The sequence below is a fragment of the Manduca sexta genome, chromosome 16 (assembly GCF_014839805.1).
Source record: "Manduca sexta isolate Smith_Timp_Sample1 chromosome 16, JHU_Msex_v1.0, whole genome shotgun sequence".
Classification (NCBI taxonomy): Eukaryota; Metazoa; Arthropoda; class Insecta; order Lepidoptera; family Sphingidae; genus Manduca; species Manduca sexta.
The window spans coordinates 5,074,518-5,097,596 of record NC_051130.1 but is presented as its reverse complement, the minus strand read 5'-3'; the positions used below and the strand labels follow the sequence as shown (position 1 = coordinate 5,097,596).

At 34.4% G+C, this 23,079-nt stretch overlaps 1 protein-coding gene across 8 annotated transcripts in view; it reads right to left on the bottom strand.

Annotated features, from left to right (window-relative positions):
- The window catches only part of LOC115443258 (potassium/sodium hyperpolarization-activated cyclic nucleotide-gated channel 2), a 241,383-nt gene that overhangs the window by 87,999 nt on the left and 130,305 nt on the right, over positions 1-23,079 (bottom strand). For 5 of the 8 annotated variants that reach the window (XM_037439114.1, XM_030168587.2, XM_030168588.2 and 2 more), the window contains exon 3: positions 7,574-7,785. In XM_037439114.1, coding sequence (XP_037295011.1) covers positions 7,574-7,785 — 212 coding nt within the window. Of the gene's footprint in view, positions 1-5,232; positions 5,500-7,573; positions 7,786-23,079 lie in introns of those variants that run through there. The other 3 variants (XM_037439118.1, XM_037439119.1, XM_037439117.1) reach the window with 2 other exon arrangements.

The following is a 23,079-nucleotide window of genomic DNA, read 5'->3' as shown; positions in this document are numbered from 1 at the left end:
CCACTGAAGTTGTCGAAACAATTGTCAGTTTCACTGACTTTTATTTCTTGGCAAAAAATTGATAGTGACTGCGTGGTACCTATTTACCTTGTAGGTGTTTCTTATTTAATGTTCAAATACTTTTAATTCATTTAACCCTTTTTAAAACGGGCACGGCAATGTGAGCCCTCTGAACCTGATAATAAGTAAAGTGAGGTCCAATAGAATGTCGACTGACGAGAGATGATTACCCCTCGGCAGTCGACACTTTTATGCCGGCTTGTTGGAACTGTTTAAATACAGGCTTCCCGGAATGCGACACGCTTACTTGGGCCATCATGGCGGGTTTTAACACCTTGGATATGGTGGTCGCAATCCGGGCGGATATAAAATATATCCTACCATCAGCAAACATATACGCCTTTCGCGATGAGCGCTATAATTATGACCCATCTTTTGTGAACATTTTAGCTCCCTGTAAGTGGATGACATAATGTTATACAGTAGCACCAAACGTTTTAAATAAAATATTTTAGAGTTAATTCTACTGCATTGCGACTTAAGAAATTTTGATTTGATCGAAAAAAAATCTGTGTGTGCATGGATCCGCTTTTAATTTAAGATACAGATTAAATTCAATGGAATTGTGTATCAATCCCAATTTGTACTTTAGTTTTTATTTTTAATGAACCTCTGTAGTTTTTTTGGCGTAGTGCCAAATTATTTTGGAGATGTTCTTGGAAAATTTTAGCTTAACATTAGTAGACTAATGCAATTACTTATGTTCACAATAATATCGATTCTCGAAGATAGGTATGGAATGTATCCGAAATGTATAGTATGTCTTGTATTGTGTAGGAGATAGGTAAACACATAAATAGCTTCTAATCATTGATCAATAACTGTGAATAATAAATACCAAATTAACGCAATTTCATACTGTAGAGAGATTTCTTAATCTTGTTTTTCTTCAGCTTTCTGAAGTCCATTGCCAAGCATACGCCTTGTAATGCAAACACCTTGCAAACGCCAAGATAATTGTTAATCGATTTATTCATTACACACATAAGAATCGAATAATTTTTAAAAATTTACTACTGCAAATAGAGATAATGTTTTGAACCTCAAACTTATTTATATCTCAGTCACACCCTCTAAAGTCTTTACACTTAAAATTAGATCTACAAATAAACAGGCTTGTTAGTCGACAAACGACACCAATTTCCACACCACAATTTGCACTTCATTAGATCTAACGCAGTATCTTCCTGCAACTCATAGAGGTACTCAAATAAATTGACATTACTCTGTATTACGAACGAGCGGGAAGCGGAATGTTATCTGAGAACTAGATTTGATCGGATTGCTGTCTGTATGTTGTGAACTATGTCGGTGACAACTATAGCAGATTTATCTACACTAGAACTTACGTTTGGAATTTTATATACTTATATTACTAGGTTTTGCTCGCGGCTTCACCCGCGTGTAGGAGTTTTCCGGGATATTTTTTTTCCGACTTACTTGATATGTATTGTTATATTATGACCAAATTACACAAAATCATTATAAATTGTAGCCTATGTGTTATTCTGATGTATTACCAATATTACTGTAAAGTTGTATCCAAATGCATTCAGTAGTTTTTTCGTGAATGAGGAACAGACATACATCCATCCTCACAAACTTTCGCATTTGTAATATTAGTAGGATTGACAAAACAAAAGCATTGTTTGCGTGAAAATAATTTGTATAAAATTTAGTACGTTTTCATTGCGAGCTTAAACACCTGTGACCATGTAAACGGTCCGAAACAATGGTGTCAAGAGGTCTCTGAAATACTGTAGATTTCTTACCCACATACACTCAAACACACACATGCCTTTTTTCTTCTTTGTTTAAACGCGCTAGCTCAGGAACCACTGAACCTATTTTGATTGTTTTTCACTAATAGAAAACTACATCACTCCTGAGTGTTATAGGCTACTTTTTATCCCGAAATACTTATATTTATCTGGAATAAAATATGCGGGCGGAGCCGCAGACAAAAGCAAGTAAAATATATTCGGTAAAATGGGTGCTATAGAGGCATATTTCACTTAGGCAGTTATTCTCGAGTACTTTGACATGCTGATAGTAACCGTCGCAATACATATATTGGACACCTCGTGCCTCCAAATGGACTTATATTTTTATTATCATTGGTATAGGTTTGTGACAAACATTTTTGATGCTATGTGCGATTTTGAAAAAACGACTGAGTATAGACTCTATTCAATAGAGGATTAAGTTTTTGTTCTGATTTACTTCCTAGTCACGACCTTAACAAAGGAGATTTGTCGGTAAAAAAGTATAATATTTTTTTACGGCGCTAACCTACTCCACAAGTTCATAACATATTTCTGTGTAAATTAGTGGTGAACGGTGACATTTTCTGAAAGGAATCTTGACACAATATATAAGTACTAATACGCATAAATGTGCCACTGGTGTGTATATATAATATTTAGTACTTAAATCCAGAATAAAATATTTATATTCTCCTTCACTGTGTAAGCAATCATATTAAGCTACAATAAACCAAAGAGTTAATTGCTTTAATGCTTAAAACTATTTAAGAGTTACTACTAGATTCCTGGGAAATGGGAAGTCCCTTAGCTGAACGCATGATGCGCAACACCACATCTAATTGCCGGTGAGGTTTTTGATACCCGGACATGTGTCAATACATAATTAGTTTTACCACAAAACCTGTCAATGAATTCGGTCGTTTTCAACTTTATCAATTGGAAATGCGGTTCTGCCTGCGTAAATTTATCGATATATAAAATAGTCGGTTAAAAATAACATAGCTAAATACATTGTACAAAATACGTAACGTTATGTAGAGAACTTCACGTATGTTCATTTCTAATAAATTACAACTGTTCCTTAGTACATTTGCCAACAAATCTGGCACTTCATATCTAGTCCACATAGGTCAACATGGTGTCATGGTTGTGGCCTAAAAGAACCTAGGCCTTGCCCCGATATAGCTTCCATACTCCACGTACGATCGAAAATGTAATTTGTGCCGTTTAATTGCAAACCATTAGCAAAAGCCGTTATTTTAATAACTTATTTGTCCTTAAAGTGAAGGACAAAACTTTGTGATAATGAAAATATGGTCTGGTTCTAAGAAGTAATTAGTTTCTTGAAACATTTTTCACGCCTGTGTAACGAAATCCATTGTGTGAATTCGTAAGGAAGCAACAATGAGTAGCTTATTCAAATATCAATTTGGCATAACTACGTAACGCGACTACATTCAATAGTGTACTTTATTGGTTCGGGTTGGTTGGAGTCGGCGTAAACAATACCTTTGTATGTAACAAAACATCTGGAGGATTTGTACTCGTGTTTGGTGAATTTGCATTCGTTTTAAGAATAACTTCATCGTAAATATTATTAAAGCATAAAGTTAATATCATTACAAATAAGATTATCCTTATTTGTTTTTCTAGGTCCTTGCCGTTTCTATTTTGTATTATTGTTTAGCCGCATAAGTTGTTTAGCAAGAAGTATTTATTCGTTTTTATAAGACACAATCGTTGATATGTTCCTCTACCGTGTTAGTTCCGATATATTTTAAACTCTGCATATCGATTGCGATATTTCCCCGATCGTTCCGGACAAACTTACAGCCAATTAGCAGCGTATCTAATGCCACACCATTATTGTTAATTTGTTTAATAAACATGAATTAATCGGACGACGTTCCTGCCACGTGACGATACGAATGGTAAATAATATTGCAATGTCAAGACTTAAGTGGATGTAACATACACCACTTTGGAATTATGGATTATGGCAATTGAGCTTCAAGATCTGGTGTGAGTAATGCAGCAATGTAGTGATGACTATATTCTTTCTATCATGTTTTGATAAAATAAAATAAAATACTTTATTTATCACGTAGGCGAACAAAGTTGCACTTATTATACGTTAAAACAAAGCATAGGAATAATTATTATTATTTCTAAACAACTATTAAAATTAGTTATATAACTATGGACATTTGAAATTAGGGATAAAATTTATAATAAAAACGAAGTACGAACCGAAGTGACCAGCTCGGGCTGGCAAGTAGGGGGAAATAAAAGGATAACGCGTCGCGATCCTCACCGGCGAGGACATGAGCCCTAACCTACCAGGCTTTCACTAGCTACCTAAGTGATGACTACCCAAAGAAGAAAGGCAGAAAGAAACTCCGGGCTTTCTTTTTTGATAGACGTACATTCCTGGACAAAACCAGATATTTTTTCCATGCACATTAAAATGCATCTGATTAGTATTCTGAACGTTAAAAAATGTGTCCCGGGGATGTGTTTGGAATGAATAATTTACAATATTCTTAGAGGAGAACAAACAACTAAACCTAAAACAACTTCTCATTTTATGAATTCAAAATATTAATGTCCAGTTGTAGATGATATTGTAAAGTTTAACTAACGAGAACTCTATTTGCTTTATTGTCGATCTATAGATAAAAGTATTTTATGAACTTGCATACTGTCTGTGTCATAACTCTGTTCAATCCAATGTTTATTTTATTTTATTTCGCTTTTCAAGTGCTTCAAAAGTTTTTACTGCTGTATTTCACATTTTATGAAGCACGCAGGTGGAACGAAAATATCGACGCCTTTTTATAAAAATATCTTGCATTATTATTACGATTATTATGTTATTTTAAAAGTATTTATTTTAAAATTATATGTATACATATTTTTATAATCATATTTTTTCATTAAAATTATTACGTTGTGTTTGATATTTAATTTTTTTACCGTAAATATATTTTTACGGAAATATGTGTTTGCATGATAAATAAATAGCTTATTTGTATTTTGTCAAGGTAACTTTTAGATATTAAATTAACTACGAACCATAATTACATTAGTTTTAAATTTACATATTTCGCTCGAAAAAAAAAATAAAGCCACTGTTAGACGATATTATTGTTTGCGATAACGTCAAATCTAAATACTTTCATGAAAACATCGCACGTAAAGCAAACATAACTATTTTTTAATTGGTACACTTTTAAATATTTATGCTAATAAAAAACCATAAAGTTTATTGTCCCATGGAACAATAAGATAAAATTTTGTACGATGTATTTGATGAAAATTTATTGGTAATGTTTCTATTTTTTGTATTCCTAAAAACACTTTAGTATATAAATGTTCTGAAAAAGTTAGGCCCCGTAACACATACCCGATCTTCCAAAATACATATACAAACATAAAAGCATTTGACACCCAAATTCAAATTATCTACGAACGTGACGATATCCCCGGGCCGTCATTTTTCTTTCGGCAAACAACAACACGACAACCATACACTGCACACGCGGTATATCAAATAATATACTATGTTTTATCGGTTAGGATTTGTTCGCGTATTGAGCTTTGTCAGAGGGGGTGCGAGCGCGGCATGACATCGCGCTGGGAGGGACGAGGTTGGACTGCTCGGCGCTCGCCGCGGACCGCGACGGCCACTAGAAGAGCGCCATGCGCGAATCTGCTTCACCCATCAACACATGCCCCAGATTCACAGTCAATGCTAACTGCCACCTTGTTCCTGCTCCAAATGCCTCTTCGAATTTCATCCACGCGGAAGCCGTCGCCAACAATTGACGCCAGTTAAATAGGCATCGGTGTACATTTTTTAAATTGAAAAATAGCACGGAATGTTGCCGCTGAGGATTCAATTAAACTGTATTGAAAACCTACACCGACAATTACTTGAATGACTAGAAATGATTAAAGAGCCATTTTAATTATGCATCTACGAAAACATGTTTTAACCGTGGTTTGTGGCAGAAGGCCGTGTTTTGTTAAATAGACCTAAAGTTTTCATGTCATTATTTTGTTTCCTCAAGAATTTCCTTCTGTTGCGAAATTATTTTGCGTATTTGTACGGGCTGTGCTAAAAGTGCGGGTGAGTCGGCTACAGCACTGAATGTTTAAACATCCCGACGGAGGAGAGCAGATAGCGTGCAAATTTAATGTCGCTGCGCCTTAATTGTTTCAGGAAATGGGTTTAATATCCGTGTATGCCGCGCTTCTGCCGAATTTTGCGGATATGTGATAAAAATATCGACACTTGAACCCGGCGAGAAGCACGGCTTGCGCTAGGGGATTTTTTGTGAATCATTTTTGCGTTGACTTAGTAAAAACCGAGCTGCAATAGGGAAGTTACCGCGACCACCAACCCATACAATTCTTAACCAATAACCCTGTAGTAACCTTATGATGGCAATAGCGAAAAAAACTATTCCTGTTTGCAATTTATGAATCGACTTGGAACTGTTGCCAACGCTCACGATATCTTAAAATATTTTAGTAATAAAACGATTCCTGTCATAAAGACTCGTCACTGGAATGCGCGTAAATGTTTACTTTTATTTATATGTTCATATCAAAATATACAAGCGCGATTTCATTTGTCCGGTAAAATTTTCCTCAATTCCTCAATTCTACTGCAGTTAATCACACATTAAGAATGTTTCTGTTCCGTGCCAATTTCTGTCGATAAATTATGATTTGCAACTGTTTGTAACTCAAGCAAAAATCCTCATATAAATCAACAATTTGATTTGTCTAAAAGAATAACTGTAGTCGAAATAAGCAAAACTAGTGATGAGGTTTAAATTATCGATAACGCCACTGATTTTATTACGTGATGTTAACATCGTGAAATCTTAGCGCTAACCGTGTTCCACTCTAGTTCTGTAACTAAAATAGATCAGGATGTAAAGTGGGCGATAAAATGAAGATAATGGAGATCGATAATGCTGGTGCATTGCGTCACGTAACATTTGATCTACTTTAGTCAATTAAAATGTCACTGCGGACTGCTCCGCCTGCACCTTTTTTATATTCTTTGTCTCCTTTAGAAGACTTAAAATCTTACTTTGTTGAGTTAAGTTTGATTTTAATTACCTGGTCATCGGGTTCGGTTCGGTGATCATTTTTTCATATTTGTAACATAAGTAATACTATAATATTTTGATTCCTATCTTTTACCAAATTTGATTGACCATCTAAGGTTATCTGTTTTGTTGACCATGATTGTTTGAACATTTTTATAGAAATATAGATCAATCACTAAGAAAAGTCTTTTCAAATTATAACTTACAATGTGTAGTTACGGCATATATGGAACAAACTGTATCAACTAAAAATAACTCATGTTTCCGTGTTGGTGGAGGACATATAGATCCATTTTTTTTTATTTATTACGTAACTAGATTGATGAAGATTGACGAAGCGAAAGAGGTGAGCCAGAAACAAAGTGCAATCCATAGTCTCTGCTTATCCCTATGGGATAGAGGCGTGATACTAAGTATGTATGTATTGAATAACCAGTGTGCCTATCTATGAGTACTGACTTACAGGGTATTTCCATTAATTATGGAAATTATTTACGTGGCCTTAGATTCTAACCTAAGACCCTACCTATATTTTACTTACAATCATACCTGGTCATCTTCATACAAGTCTGCAACTTGGATATACAGACATAAAATCGCATTTTGATTGGCTATACGTACCTAGAAGCAGCGTCTCGTCGTCGAGGGCGGTGACGAGCGAGTCGGTGCAGCAGGTGTTGGTGTTGTCGATGGATATGCGCACGGAGGCGCAGTCTGCCGGCGAATGCGGCAGCTGCTCCGCGGACTGGGCCGCCACGCGCCCGTTCGCGAGCCGCAGCGATGCCGCCCGGCCGCCGGTGCCTGTCGCCGCGCCGCCTCCACCATCTTCGCATCTAAAAGAAGAAGTAATATAAAACATCGTTTACTGGTGTAAGAATACTTGTATAAGCTCGGACACGGCAAGGTGTAAATAAAACCCGCCATATTGGCCCACGTTATTGGCATTCGAGGTTCAGCCGTGTGTCTATTTGGTTGCAAATAAGCCGGCATAATTGTATTGATATCACATCTTTAGTTACCGCTTTACTTGGACCGCACGTCACTTACCATTAAGTACAGTAGGGTCCCTTTGCTGTTCCCGCATAAAAAAATATTTCGTGGGCTAAGATCGACGTCATCATTGGTCATAGGCTCAAATGACCATCATTCAATCCATTAGGGAATATAGGCCACCCCTAAAGATTTCCAGATCGATCTTTTAGTAATCAAATCGCGATAAATGATAGCAAGGTGACTTTAAAGATCAGTAGAAAACTCTATCTCTTCATTTCTTTCTTTTCGTTTAAAATAATTGGAACTATATAAAATTATTTTTCGTTGTTAAAATTAGAACGGAACCTAAACTTTAAATTCTTTGTACATTATAATACAGTATACATTGTTTAAAATATAATGTACAATTGTTCTTAAAAATAAAACATCTGTTTGTTTAAGTTCAGAGCAATTTCGCCTTTAGATATAACACTATAGAGCTGTTAGATATTCTAGAACAGCTTGCGTTTGGGGAAATAAAAATTGTAATTCTTCTCGGGTTTTTCTATTTGTCATAGAATAAATGAAAAATAAATTACTTTGTTACTTGAATTGGATAGTAAGCAATAGCTCATTAATCTAGTAGTGAATCTAAACTATAAACTGTGTGCTTTTGGGTTCGCAATATCAAGATTTAGATTAAGTAATTCGAGAGCATTCCGGGATTGCAACTTGTGCTCGTTATACCAATATCCTTCCCCTAACAGAATTTGAGTCTGCTTGGTTAAGAGTGAATGCACAATTTGCTTTTACCTTCCTTTTCGTAAAAAAGACGTGTTTTTAGTTTATATAATTTAGGCAAAAAGAACTCGATAGTACAAAAGTATCTGATCAATTTAAAATTTTCAAATCGCCTTTATAATTTTGTGTTCGGATTAAATATAAATTATAACATTTTGGTACAAATGACTGATCAATCTACGTAAAACAAACATAATCAAAATAGGCGAATATCTCAATAAGATTCTACTATTAACGCTTTATCGGAAATAAAGGAATGTCGGAATGTCGACTTACGGCCGTGTTGCCAATATTTATTTTGATATTGTTTATTTTGGGAATTAATACAAAACACATTAAGGTGAGATGGATATTGGTACGAACTCAGTCGATACGATTTACTCATACTGCAGGCAAAACTGTTGACGGCTCGGCTACTATTGAAATAAATGTAATTTATGATACAAAGTAAATATTATTTTCTCATAGGTGACCTATTGACTTCATACTATCGAAAGCAATTTGTATTTTACATTATCACTACATTTACATGCTGTAATGTGATAACATGCTTTAATTTATCATGTTATGGTTCTATATATTATATGTCAGAGCGTGACTGGTTGACTTTTATAGAATTGCCTATTTCTACCGCCTAACAGCTGTGATAAGTACTATATGTTTCGGCTGTAAAGGTATAATACAATAACTGAGCATTATGAAACTAAACATATATGACAAATCCGCAGTACACAATCTTAAGTTATACTAATGCCAAAGCAAGTTCTTGAAATTAATAAGCATTTGTGGCTTTACAATCACGGCTTATTCGTCACATTCAGTTTAAAAAAGGTTGAATACCCGAAAAAAAATATCAACCAACCCCAAAAGTACCGCAAGCCAACGCACCATTTATTTTTATGCGTCCCTGTTCATTATCTTTGTGTTCGCGGACATGTATATGGTTTGTTACAGTTATTGTTATAATGGCACGGTTTCAACCTCCTCGGACGTTCGGGTGCAACATAATTTTCATTTTTATCCGACGATAAAGTTTAATTACCGCGGTATTCGAATGGCAGTTCAAAAGTCGTTTGGTCGGATGTTTTAAGGAGGTAAAAGGTAGAGGGGTTGTTAATATTAGTGTACACGGGTGGCAGTAAATCATAGTCACAAAATTGAGTAATTATGATGTAAAATTTAACGTTCAATGTAAAATAAGTTATATGATTTATTTTTGTTCATTATTTCTTTCAAATATGTAGTCTATATAAATTCTAACACAAAAATAATGAATAAAATCGTGTATAAAATCAACAAGTTATAAGCTTTTACATTATGGTAGAGTATGTGTCAAGAAACGACAAAAGAGGCGCAATACGCGCACGTGACGTCATCGGAAAATACGTTGCGTACGAAAGAAGGAGAAGGAAAGATATCTCTACTATGCGCCCAGTCCTACACTTTGTAATATTAGACATGAATCACAACCTCATTTCTTAATCAAATTTAAGTCAGTTTTCACAGAAGGGCTTCTTTTTCATAATATTTGCTATACATAATGTATAAAATCGAACATAGGAACCTACCGTATTATATTTAATGTTTATTTTATACAAGAGAATAACGAAATGAGTAAGTTCGCCTAATGGTGAGCGACGGGAGCCCAAAAGCACTATTAACACGACCAGCACAAACACCACAAACTATAGTTTGGTCCTTAAAACTATTTATATGTTAAACTAATTGCAAAAATTGTAACATCACACTTAGATAATATTTTATTGTTCTGTAGAGTACTTAGTCCTAATTTTTTTTCTAAATTCAAGTTAGAAAATTCTGAAGTTGAAACTTCCGTATTGAAAAGTTTGCTTAATTATTGTTTAAATTTTTCGGAATTGAAAATAAATGTGTGGGTGGCGTATTTATATAAAAAAAAAATACACAAAAACCATGAATAGATACTTTTACTCGTTAGAATGAATACAGTATAATTTATTTGAGTGCACTGACCTGGCGTTGCTACATTTTAAGTAGTGTATATTTTTTCTTGTCTATAATATAAATAAATATTAATATTATTTTATGTTTTAAGTTGGTTTTGTGAATACAAATGGTTTTACGGTAATTGCAAGGGCAAATATTTAAATAATAAATGTTAATAACAACATTTCAATGTATTTTTTTGTTAGATTGGGCTATAACTATGCGAGTTCTGAATGCGATAAAATACAATGTATGCAAAAATGTTTACTTTTAAATTAAAGCAAAAACACAACCAAAACACTAATACGTATTTCCTATTTTTCATATTTTTTACCTATTAAAATTACATCGATAGTTAAAAAAAACGCTTGTCAAAGACGAAAGGAATTACTTGAAAAGATTTACTTCAGCACCAATAAACAAGGCCCAATCAAGAATTGTGTATGAAAAATAAAGTAGCAGAACCAAGGTCGTTTTTCAGTAAAGTCGTGTCTACATCCAGTCCGCAAAACGGTACTTCTGCTCTTTGTCGGCACTAACGAGTTCCCCTGGCGCATAGCTAGGCTCTACACCGAGTAAAATTAGAAACATCTCGTACCTCACGGCCACGGTCATAGAGACAGGGGAATGGGACGTAAATACGGATTAGTATTGTGAATCAGTGTATTGGGTGTTTACATAGCATCACGCCTTTGTTCCTTTTCAGAGGCAGATATGTAACACACTCACATTTTCCCATGTTAGGTCCCATGTAATATGGGAAGAGGTTATTAATATCAACGGGCATATTAGGATAGCTTCCTAAGTTGGATTTTGTACATCATTTTAAAGCTAACGAAAAATAATACGAAAGAAAATTATGAAATCAACACCAAAATTGATTGAAAAATGAAGCAGTTATTCATATTTATAATGTTGTTTTGTGCAAAAGTAGGTTCGTGGTGGTTTTATTGCGCTATCTCTTTCTACCGTATGCAACGTTATGGCTGGTGATACTTGGTGACGTCACAGTTTGCTATTACTAGTGTGTAAGAGTTATCCATTCCACTAAATTTCAAAGCTTTATACTTATTTATTGTTGCCTGGATTTTAAAAATCCTTTTTTCGTTAGGTTTTCGATGACATAGGTTTTTGATAAATATTATGTAAAAAAAATGTCAACTACCCTATTCCACACTCCGGGATGATACTGACCGGAAAAACCCAGTATATATTTGAGTATTTTGACCAACTTAGTAAACGGCTACTTGAAATAATGAAATAATTACTTGGATAAGTTTAAGTCATTAAAACTTCAGGCGCAGAGTACGAAGGCGGCCGTTTAACGGGAAGTAGCGGGTTCAATCATTCGCAAAGAAAATTGTTTTAGTGTTCATTAATACTTGTTTCTAATTCGTGAGTTAAACGACCAATAGTCTCTTATAGTTTCCGAAATCCAAAATGTTTATATAAATATTCGTATACCTATGTGTGTGACGAACAAATATGTTGTGATTGAGTTAAGTTGTTTACCTTCGCGTGACGTAAACTTATTTTTCAAATACAGTAAACAACGTCATACCATAACGTAACAAACGCTTCGAGTTTTAAAACCCAATTACACGTCTAACTTAGTGTCACACACTCGTTGTTTTGGACGATTCATACAAGACGTGACAAAGAGCGCTGCGCGGAACAAATCTTTATGCAATTACAAGACAGACTAAATTACCGCTTATGTTGAATATTTTAAATATATTTTAATTTATATTTGTAGAGTACACAAAATAATGCAAAATACCTCGTTGTAATAATGGTGATATTAAAGACGAAGAAGAAGAAGAAACAGATGGCACTATTTTTGTATAAAAAATCTGGTAGAATCGGTAATTTTTATATAACAGAGGAAGCGTGCGCGACCTAAAGCGTGACGTCACTGCCATCGAGTTGAGTACTTGTATATTTAAACGTGAGATTATGAGAAACTCCCACTACATGCCCGCCCTTGCTCATACCAATATTGCTATTTCAACTATTTTTGCTGAAAATTTTCAGTGTATATTATTTCCCTGTGTATATTTTTTACGCATTAGTAATGCAATGAATAAAAAGTTTTGAATTAACTAAATTAAGTATACAAACCTATTGCAATAAATAACATTATGGTTCAAAACACGCCTGGTTGAAAGATACGTATGAAAAATATTATTTTTAAAATGCACTTCAAAAATTTACAAAAATATAGTACTTACTAAATATGTACTAAGGCTTTTCTCGATGAGTTATGACTTTTCTTTCTTTTAAAACCGTAATCTAATGTGAAACACTTAATTGAAACTTTTAATTAAACAACAGTTTGTATACTGCAATTATTTATTTAAAATAATTATTGAGCTGTCTTCCAATTGTACTATATAACTAGTATTAGGTTTAAATATACATTTGTAAATGTTATTCCCCTATTTGGTTTATCTTTGTAAGCTTTTCCTTTTACAAGGTGCGTAATACTTATAAATATATTTTAAACTATCCATCCTGTAAATAAACCACCTACTTTTGAATTCCATAATAAATTCCGCAGAATCATCCATTTAAAACTAGATAAGTTTGGAACTATAAAAACCGGATAGATTATGCGGCTAACGATTTAAAAACCTGAAAGAACGACTTAATTGCCTTTCCCGGAACATAGATGGGAGGTTGCGCTTTATCGAACGATTCTCTGAAGCGTTCCACACAGGCCGAGCAGCGAGCTAGCGGGAATTGCTAAAAACTTTATTCTTTTTAAAATTTTCCGTGAACAAATAAAACAGTTTCGTTTTAACTCGTTTCAGGTATTACTCAGGTAAGTTGGCACACGTGGAGCCTTCGGGAAATTTGAAATGAGTAATATATTATATTTGCGATTAAAATTTCCGTGAGAGACTTCCACATTCGTTTCTTTTTCGCTGTTTACTAAAGTGGGGTTTAGATAGATAGACAACTCTTTATTGAACTGTATATAACAATATCAAATTATATTTTGCATATAAAACATTGTGCAGTACGATTTGCGCTGTAGCGTGGTACACTTAGGTAAATATGTGTAATTAATGAAATATTCTTTCTCTTATTTCATCTTCATTTTTTATTCATTTAAGTATTGTTTTATGTAGTGGCAGATTATTTTCCATTTTTTTCTAAGAAGCTTACAAATAGTTTTGTAGTGTAAATGGTTATTCACACTGTCGTATATATTGATTATTTAATTATATTTATTTTACATCAATAATAATGTTATGTAATTCTTAGATAACGAAATATTAATCGATTTTTAACAATCAGAACAATCAACTGTAGAAATATTGTGTATTTAAAGATTAATTGCAAATATACATACAAAAAAAAAACAAAACAATCTAAAAAACTAAGTACGAGTATGTTTCCTTACAGCGCTTTTTATCGATATTATAATCGATAAACACGCATGCATGAATATTAAGGTAGGAACGGCCATAAATATAAATATCATTTTAGCGAATAAGTACGTATGGATATTCTTGTCACGTTGCAACTGCACAGGAAAATGACGACAGGAATTCCGCGTTCCTATTTGTGATTAATATTTTCCCAAAGTTAAAGTGCTATGTATTGATAAATTGCACAAATGTATAGCAATTGCTATGTTCAAATGTTCTCGACGCCCGCGGGAGATCGAAGTAACACGACACGGCCACTAACGAGAAACGGTACATGTAATTAATTATTGACATAACCTTTACATGTTTATTAGCCGCCGATATGAAGTTAACGTGTTTATTGGGCTGGTATCGTATGAGGCATATTCATGGGCACCGGTAGGGGGGTGCAAATAGGTGCACGTGCACCCCCTAGCCGAAAATAAATCACAAAATATATGCCACTGAATAAATTTGCAACAATGGGATGTATCGACCTCAGAGGTTTTTTTATGATAGAGCATTTTCAAAAACCCACGCGATTTGAATTTGAAAAAAGAAAATTAGTGATATTATGTAGTATAGTGCGCAGGACTACAAGGATGCACTTCCCTAGAACGGCGACGCCCATAGGCATTTTAGTATTGTTTTATACGGCGAAGCGATAGTAGTACGCGGAATGGGGTCCAGCTAGTGTCGACAGACGAGAGATCCCTCGCAGTCGATATAATTATGCCGGCCTATTTGACACCATTGATATCTAGATACTAATATGATGCATATTTATGTAAGCTTTTATCTGAGACTCCTCCCGCGTTAAAAGTTTTCCGTGATAAAAAAAACACTCATGAGTAATGTAGCTAAAGCTTCCTATTAGTGGTAAACCATTCAAAATCGGTTTAGTAGTTTCAAAGATTAGCGCCTTCAAACAAACGAACAATGTACTCATGGATGTTTTTTTACGTATTATTACTTATTCCTCGAGTGTATTAGTTTTTTCTTTTGGAAAAATAGTTATTGTACAAACACGGAAATTAGACCCTTTATTATAATTCATAATGTCACCGGATTTAATCAATAATACTTGCTGAAATAAAACGTATTACCACAATTTGCGAATTCACAAACAAATTACTTAACATGCAGACTGGAAATAACACAGCGTCCTTCTGTCGTTCTTTTTCATATTCTATTTTAATTAAGACTGTCTGTGAAACAGACAGATCATGTTCATTTTATACGCTACTATAACAATGTAATTTCGTACAATGAATTTAATTTTCTTGTTATGAACTAGATCATTTTAATTTTATGGTAATGGAAATTAGTTGAAACGTTTCTTCGTTGTAAGTGGCGAAAGTATAGTTGAGTTAAACTGCCGAGATGAATGCCGCAGTTTCAAGACCCACGTTAAGTTTTCTAAAATTAGTTATTATTATTTTTATTTGTTAATTATCGCTTGCTTTAGCGCTGAAGTCACACATCGTGAGGAAATCTGCATGCCTTTGAAGTCATTTATAAGAATTTTGAGGGTGTATGAAGCCTACCTAACCGAACTAGGCCAGCATGGAGGATTAAACCCATATTCAGTAGTAGAGATGACCCGTACTCAGTAGTGGAACAGTATATAATATAGGTTTGATTATATTGTTATATGGTTTTAAGGCATCACGCAGACGTTGTCGTCTTGTCGCCAAGAAACACTACATTATGAAGCTGATACTTATTGACGGTATGTAGTTGCTGAAGTCGCTTTTAGTGTTAACAGTGTGGTGTTCATATACAAGTAATCTAAGTATCCATATTGATTATTAGACATTGAGTCATCCTATTATTGATGAATGTGAAAACGATTTTCATAAGATTTAAATATAATTGAATTTAAATGAACTAGTAGATTAATGGATAGTTAATAACTTTGGTAAATACCCATGAAGTCATATTATTATAATTTATTATTGTGTAGGTATAGTTAATTTTATAGAGACGACAAAAGTAACTGCACGATCGTAAATAGGTATTGTTATAATATTTGTTCTCTACGGGACTTTCCTTAAATAACTTCCAATGTGTATTAAAACTATGAACTTGAGAATTTTAGCATAAATCTTTTTTAAATGGGATTAGTGAAGGTATTTTCTCATATTCTTATAATAACCGGAAGATAGATAATATTATAAACGATATTTTGTATGACATCGATTTACTATTAAAGTTGGCTCTGAAATTTCAAAAATTGACGTATTATATGCCTAATTTTGGAAGAAGAAAAATTTTATCAAGTAGGAATGATTGCTCTTAGCTTCAACATACCTACGTTAGGCATCTTAAATATCTAACATAAAATTACGTCACTGAACCACAACAACATTTTCATTAGGTAACCAAACAAAAACCAGCAAATGCGTGTTTGGTTTTTAGGATAATAATATTAGGACTGTATAATATACTGTCCCACTGGTGGGCACGAGCCTCCTCTACTACTGAGAGGGATTAGGTCTTAGTCCACCACGCTGGCATTGGATTGTTAGATTTCACACACTCTCGAAATCCCTATAGAGAACTTCTCAGCTATACAGGTTTCCTCACAATGTTTTCCTTCACCGTTAAGGCAATAATTCACAAAGAATACACACATAATATTTCGAAAAGTCAGAGTGTGCCCTTGGGTTTCGAACCTGCGAACATTCGTCTGAGCAATCCATTCTACAACCGACTAAACTATCGCCGCTTTTGGTTTTTAGAATATCTGCTTAAAACCACAACACCTCTATTGGTTGTCTCAAAGCTATAGAAAAAAGTGTCGCGTAGATGCTGTCAACTTATTGCCCAGAAACCATAAAAATTGATAGTTATTAACATCACTGCTACATGTACATGTTGTGTAGTGTTTCCCGGTAAAGTTGCCGTCATACGTAGCGTCACAAACAATGTCTTTCCAAAATCAACAACCCGTCAGCGAATAAACATGTGCAAGATCATTAATCCGAGTAATATCGGTACGTGAAAATCATACCAAGCATAAACACGAGAATTCCCCTGATGAGGATAAATGGAGATACCTTAGCGGATGCTCACTTCAATTATCCACCGATGCTTCTATTACAAACATCTTGCTTTCCTTTGGGAAATACATTTTCTACTGTGTATTAGTACTATTATGTACTTTAACTGTCACTGACATTATGTCTTAAAGCAATTTCTTGTCTTACAGCATTCTTTTTTATATTCATGTAGGAAGATAGTTCAGTTGTTTTTAGTTGAAAAGGGTGACTAATGAACAATTAATTATGATTTATGTATTATATAACGAAACTGACGTGTTTATGTTATTTTTTTTCCAGTTTTAATTAACTAAATACGTGACATTGTATTGCAATGCACCATTATTCTTTCTTTACCTACTTTAATCCCGATCCAACTTAGTATCACCTTTTTGCGATACTTCTGCTAATATAAAATGCGCTATTGTGGCCACCTGCCTGACGTCAGTTTCCTCTTGGGGATCAAATCCCGAGTAAATCGTGTTACCAAAACCCCACAAAGTGCCTCCTAACCTAGGAATGAAATTCAGGCTCTGCCACACGGGATGCGGCTGTTTAAAACCTACTATAAATAAGCAAGCTTAAAATTGCAACTAAGCACGATTGATGCATTAAATATATATCTATTACATAATTATTATACATTGCATCTCTACTGACGTCAAATTTCGTAATAGAATTAATTAAACCTAATTAATTTAACATTGACACGTGGATTTAAATTAAAATTTATAATGATACAATCAATCACCGTTGTGTCATTGTTATTGCGGCTGATTGGAGTCGCCACCCGCCATGCGACAGGCATGGGAGAAGGTGAGGGAACGGGAGGCGGTTGCAGGGAGAGAGGGTGGTTCAATACAGATCTGACACACATCCACCTGGTCATTGTTACATTTGTCCATTTGCATGCGCGCTATTTGTCTCTACAGGATGGTACAATCAGGGGTATCCCGCACCAAGTCGGTAAAGGTCATTGCGTATAAAAAGGGGGTATAATATGTAATCCAGTTATTTGTGATTTGCTTTTGAATGAGAAAATGGACCTTGTATGATTTATCGTAACTAATGATAAAAATTTGTTGTATTCTGATTATATTATAAGTATCCTCTAATGTGCCCAGGTATTTATGACGGATTAAAAATATCATTTTTTTTAATCCGTCTTCAAATAATTGGTTTGTTTGGATGATTTGGAGAACGCAAAAGCAAAAGTTTATTCTTTATTATAGATGAGTTATTTCTTTTTCGTTTATTTATTCATCTAATTAAAAATTTACTTAAAATCGGAATTTAAAAAAATATATTGTTACTTTTTATATCAAAAGATTAATAGATTTTGTTCAAAGTTGGCACCGGAGTGCTTTTGAATAAATTTAATTTCACGGTTTGTGCTTTCTTAATTCTTGGTCCTATGACAAAGTGTCATAACTTTGCATTTTTGTTTTTATTCCAACTTCATGAATAGTCGAGAAAAAGATAGCGAGAACAGCATCTTCAAGCATTTTCTATTAAAATTTCTCATGTATATGAACTAGCCAACTTGCACTAGATCAACGTCGCGTAGTATGACTTGAAGCCTAGTAGTAATAGGAGGGAATCATGTCCAGTAAAAATATACTTTATATTAATGTGACAAAGGTTTCTGTTACTCCTGGCTTGAGATATATTAGTATCAAGACGTAATACATCTTTGGTATCTTAATTAATTTTAAAATATCCAAAAAATTTAAGCATCTTTGTTAGCATGATATAAAATACATAGTATCACGCCTCTATACCTTAGAGGTAGGCAGAGACTATGGATTGCCACTTTGCACGATTCTGGCATACTTCTCGCACTTCCTCCACCTTCATTAATCTTTTCATGCATTCCCGACGGTTCCGAGTACTTTTAACTTGGTCTTTACTAAGAACGTCAGATATCTGACATTCGAAGGTTCCGTGCGATGGACCCCTATTGGCTCTTCCAACCACGTCTCGCCCAGATTGCACAGTCTTATAAACCCTCTTTGTTATTCTCCTATCATCCATCTTCTCCAAATGCCCAAACGACCTTAGAGATATAAAATACAATATTGCTTTTCATAGGTAGCCCAAGCGTGAATCATAATGACTAACCATCCCAAATAGGTGTTGTTTATGTATGCAGATATTATATTTTGGCAGTCCGTCCATCCTTGGAATTGGGTCATAAGAATACGAGATATCTGGTTATGACGTCATGTTGCCGCTTACGTTTTATGGTGCAAGAGTTTTGTGAGCCGCGTAATAGATTTACCTACACGGAAAAGGTATTAATTTACCTACCAAATAAAACAATTACCTCTAAGCAGGAAAATGCAATTTTCAATCTTGCGTTATTTTTATATCATTTTGTATATAACAATCTTTATGAAAGTTTCGTCTTCATATCCTGACCTTATTATGGATTTTCCAAAATACTACTAGTTACTGTTTCCACGCAGCATCTGTAGAGTAATTTGCCAAGATTACCGCACCACATTTGCTACCTAATGGCAGGCTTCGTAACAGGAGTCTCGTTCATTACTACAGGTGTTGAACAAACCGGAAAACCTCGTGACCGTTTCACCAATCGACATTAAAAATAAGAGGTATTAAAGATCTCGTAAAAATAGACAGATGAGTGTACCTAGGGAATAGGGAAGGGGTTGGGATAGGCCATTTTTCATCTTGGATTATGTATGCACACACATCACGCATTTATCCCAGAAGGGGTACGCAGAGGCACAACCAGGGCATCCACTTTTCGCCAAGTGTGTTCCGTCCCGTGATGTGATAAGAGGCGAGCCTATCGCCATATCGGGCATAAATTCCAGACCCCGGGCTGATAATGAGCAGAAAAACCCAAATATCACTTTCGCCCGATCCGGGATTCGAACCCAGGACCTCAGAGCGCTGCTTTATCGCGCAAAGCAGTACAACTACGTCCTCGAGGATTATGTATGTCCTGGCATTTTTTTATATACTGAAATTGTATGTGTTGAGTTATTGGGAATTTGTATTACAAATTCCCCTCTGGGTGAGATATTATTGTGCAGTGAAGAAACACAACTTACGGCATGTAAAGCTTCTGATGGCTAACATCAATTTCTCTAAATACATCCGAACACGGAGTTATGAAAGTAAGTCGTGTATAATATTTCTAGAAATACAGACTAATCGAATAACCCTCTGGATATAAACTGATTTGAGTTTGGAGCTCATCCCGGACTCTATTAGCCGTAATTAAATTCAAACGATGTATGAAATACATGCTAAATGAAATTCGGATTTATACGAATACGTATTTGTATAACCTCAAATTTACATACAGGGATATATTTCCACGTAGGTAGAGGTAAATATGAATTTACATTTGCGTACATTGTAAACAAACAAATTGCAATTTCCGTCACTTTTTTATGTTTAACTGATTGCCTATGTAAGGAACAATAATTGGATAACGCAAACTGCTATGTCGGGCGAGTGGAAATGCATTAAATCATTTTGAGTGTATATTAAACTTGTATAATTTTTTGCACATATATTTTTTAAATATGTTCTATGTCGAAAACGATTATTATCGCTATCCGTCGGCTTTACGTGCCGTCGAGGACTTTCTGATCCATACCCGATGTAGCGACCGGGCCAAGTTTTTCAGGCCAAGGACTCAAACTAGTTTCCCCGTGCCATTAATCTCGCATTGGGGTGGTTTAAACGGCAATATCACGTGTTTAAAATATGCATTCAAGACGCCTGGCAAAATTATTATATGCAAACAAACAGTTGTTTTGCATTTGATTAATTGTATGTTCCGATGAATAGGTTTGTGCGTCTGTCTACGCAAGGACTCTGTAAAATTATTGCTTTTTGTATAATTTAAGATGTGAATTTATTGTCATTATTGTTTTGTATTGAAAATAAACTCTAATGAATGACGTTTGGTATTATTAAATACGCTATTGTATTGGAAAATTGGGTAATAAGTTATTGATTTATACTCAAGCATAACATTCCAGTCATTAATTCGCCTGCGTGAAACAGTTTTCCGGGATAAAAGTCCCGCTATATATTTTTCCAAGATAAAAAGTAGCCTATACCATTTCCATGATTTCAAACTATCTCCATGCAATTTCATCGCAATTTATTCAGCAGTTTGAGGTTATCTCGTTTAGACAGACGGACAGCGGCGACGGGGGACTTTGTTTTATAATATGTAAGATAACAAACATTTTACATAAAAGGGTCGGCAGTGAGTGGATGCATATAGCAGCACACTGGGCTCTGTGTCGCACCTTGGGAGGGGCCTATGTCCAGCAGTGGCCTGCAGCGTGCTAATGAATAATAATCATGATGTTTAAAAAACATTTTAAAATTCCTGACGCGTCATACAAATTTTCATTCACCATGAAATTCTCATGCAAAGATTTCCAGCCAGATATTTTGCCTAAAAAATTCTGACATTAAACTGGCTAGTCAAACAAAATGAATGAATCACTTTTAGAGGTAAAAAAGCTCCAAATCCCTCTGCGCCTCGAGTACACATTAAGCCGGCTTGTTGACAAATGACAACCTTTAAGCTTTCACAGAATTTCTATCGACTTGAAATACTGACAAGCCAGAATAAAAAAACTAGGCTAATAGAATAGATTCCTTTGCTTTTAATTTCTAAAATAGCAAATAACAACATATTTTTTTGAATAACGTAGGAAAATATTTGTGTTGTCTCATTAACTGTTTAAGTTAATGCGAACGAGGGCAGAAACTTAATTAAACAAAATCTTTTTTTCTCATTTAGTTTCATGACGGCTCTGGTATTATAATTAAAGTAATTTGACGTAATCTTGTTAGCTTTAAGGTGAGATATGATCCAAATTGGTATTTAGTTACATAACACAACCCTATTCCGTAGAATAGGGTTGGAAAGGGACAGAAGATTTAATCACTTGTATCACTTAAATTTTTTCGAACTTAATCAATCGCTTTTACTTAATTATTATTAGTATTTTTCGCAAAAGTTGATACTTATAAAAGTTTTATTGATTAATACAAAGTTGAACTGTTAAAACTAATAAATAAATTTTGTTAATTAAATACCTATCTATATTTAGCACTACGAATTGTCCCCAAACTATGAATGGCCTTAAATTTCCAGCACTCGACAGACACCTCGTGTAAAACCTAGTCTTTCAAACGTTGAGCTCGCTCGAGTACTCCAAGACCCTCCACTAATATAAGTGCATGTGCTCTGAAGACGAATGTAGGTCGAATTACCCGACGGCATTAAACGGGAATTGTAACGAAATACATATTTAATTTATGTTTTATATAAATTGATCCTTAATTTATTGTATAAACATTTTAGGTAAATTATTCTAAATATGTTTCTCGCTAATTCGACTTTTAGTGAAACGAATTATAAAGTATTATGTGTGTGTCTGTAATGTACCAAAAAGGAAAAATAATATACTTATTGAAACGGAATGAAGAAAGTCATTAACTAAATACTGTCTTTTGAGATTCGGTACATACAAAAGTTTTAACACAGACTGGTAGACAACACACAGTTTAGAACATAAATTTTACATACGAGTACCTCCCGTAGGTGAGTAGGTTCTCAGCAAAAGTTTTTAGGAATCCTATCAGGCTCAAGGCTATAGATAGTAAATACGAAAACTGTGTAGACAAGATCGAAACAACCGTAGATTTAATAGCGTACTCGAATTCGGATATAATTCAACGGGAAATTTGCATGCCATAGACACTAGCACGTGTTTATTTTTATTGAATCTGGAAGCCTTCGAATAAAAAATTGACACGGTAAATTTTCCAGAGTTAGGTAAATATAAAAATATACGTTGTGCTTTGTGTGTTAAAAATTTCTTGCTTTTAATAAATTATTTATAATACTGAACAGGAAAAGTAA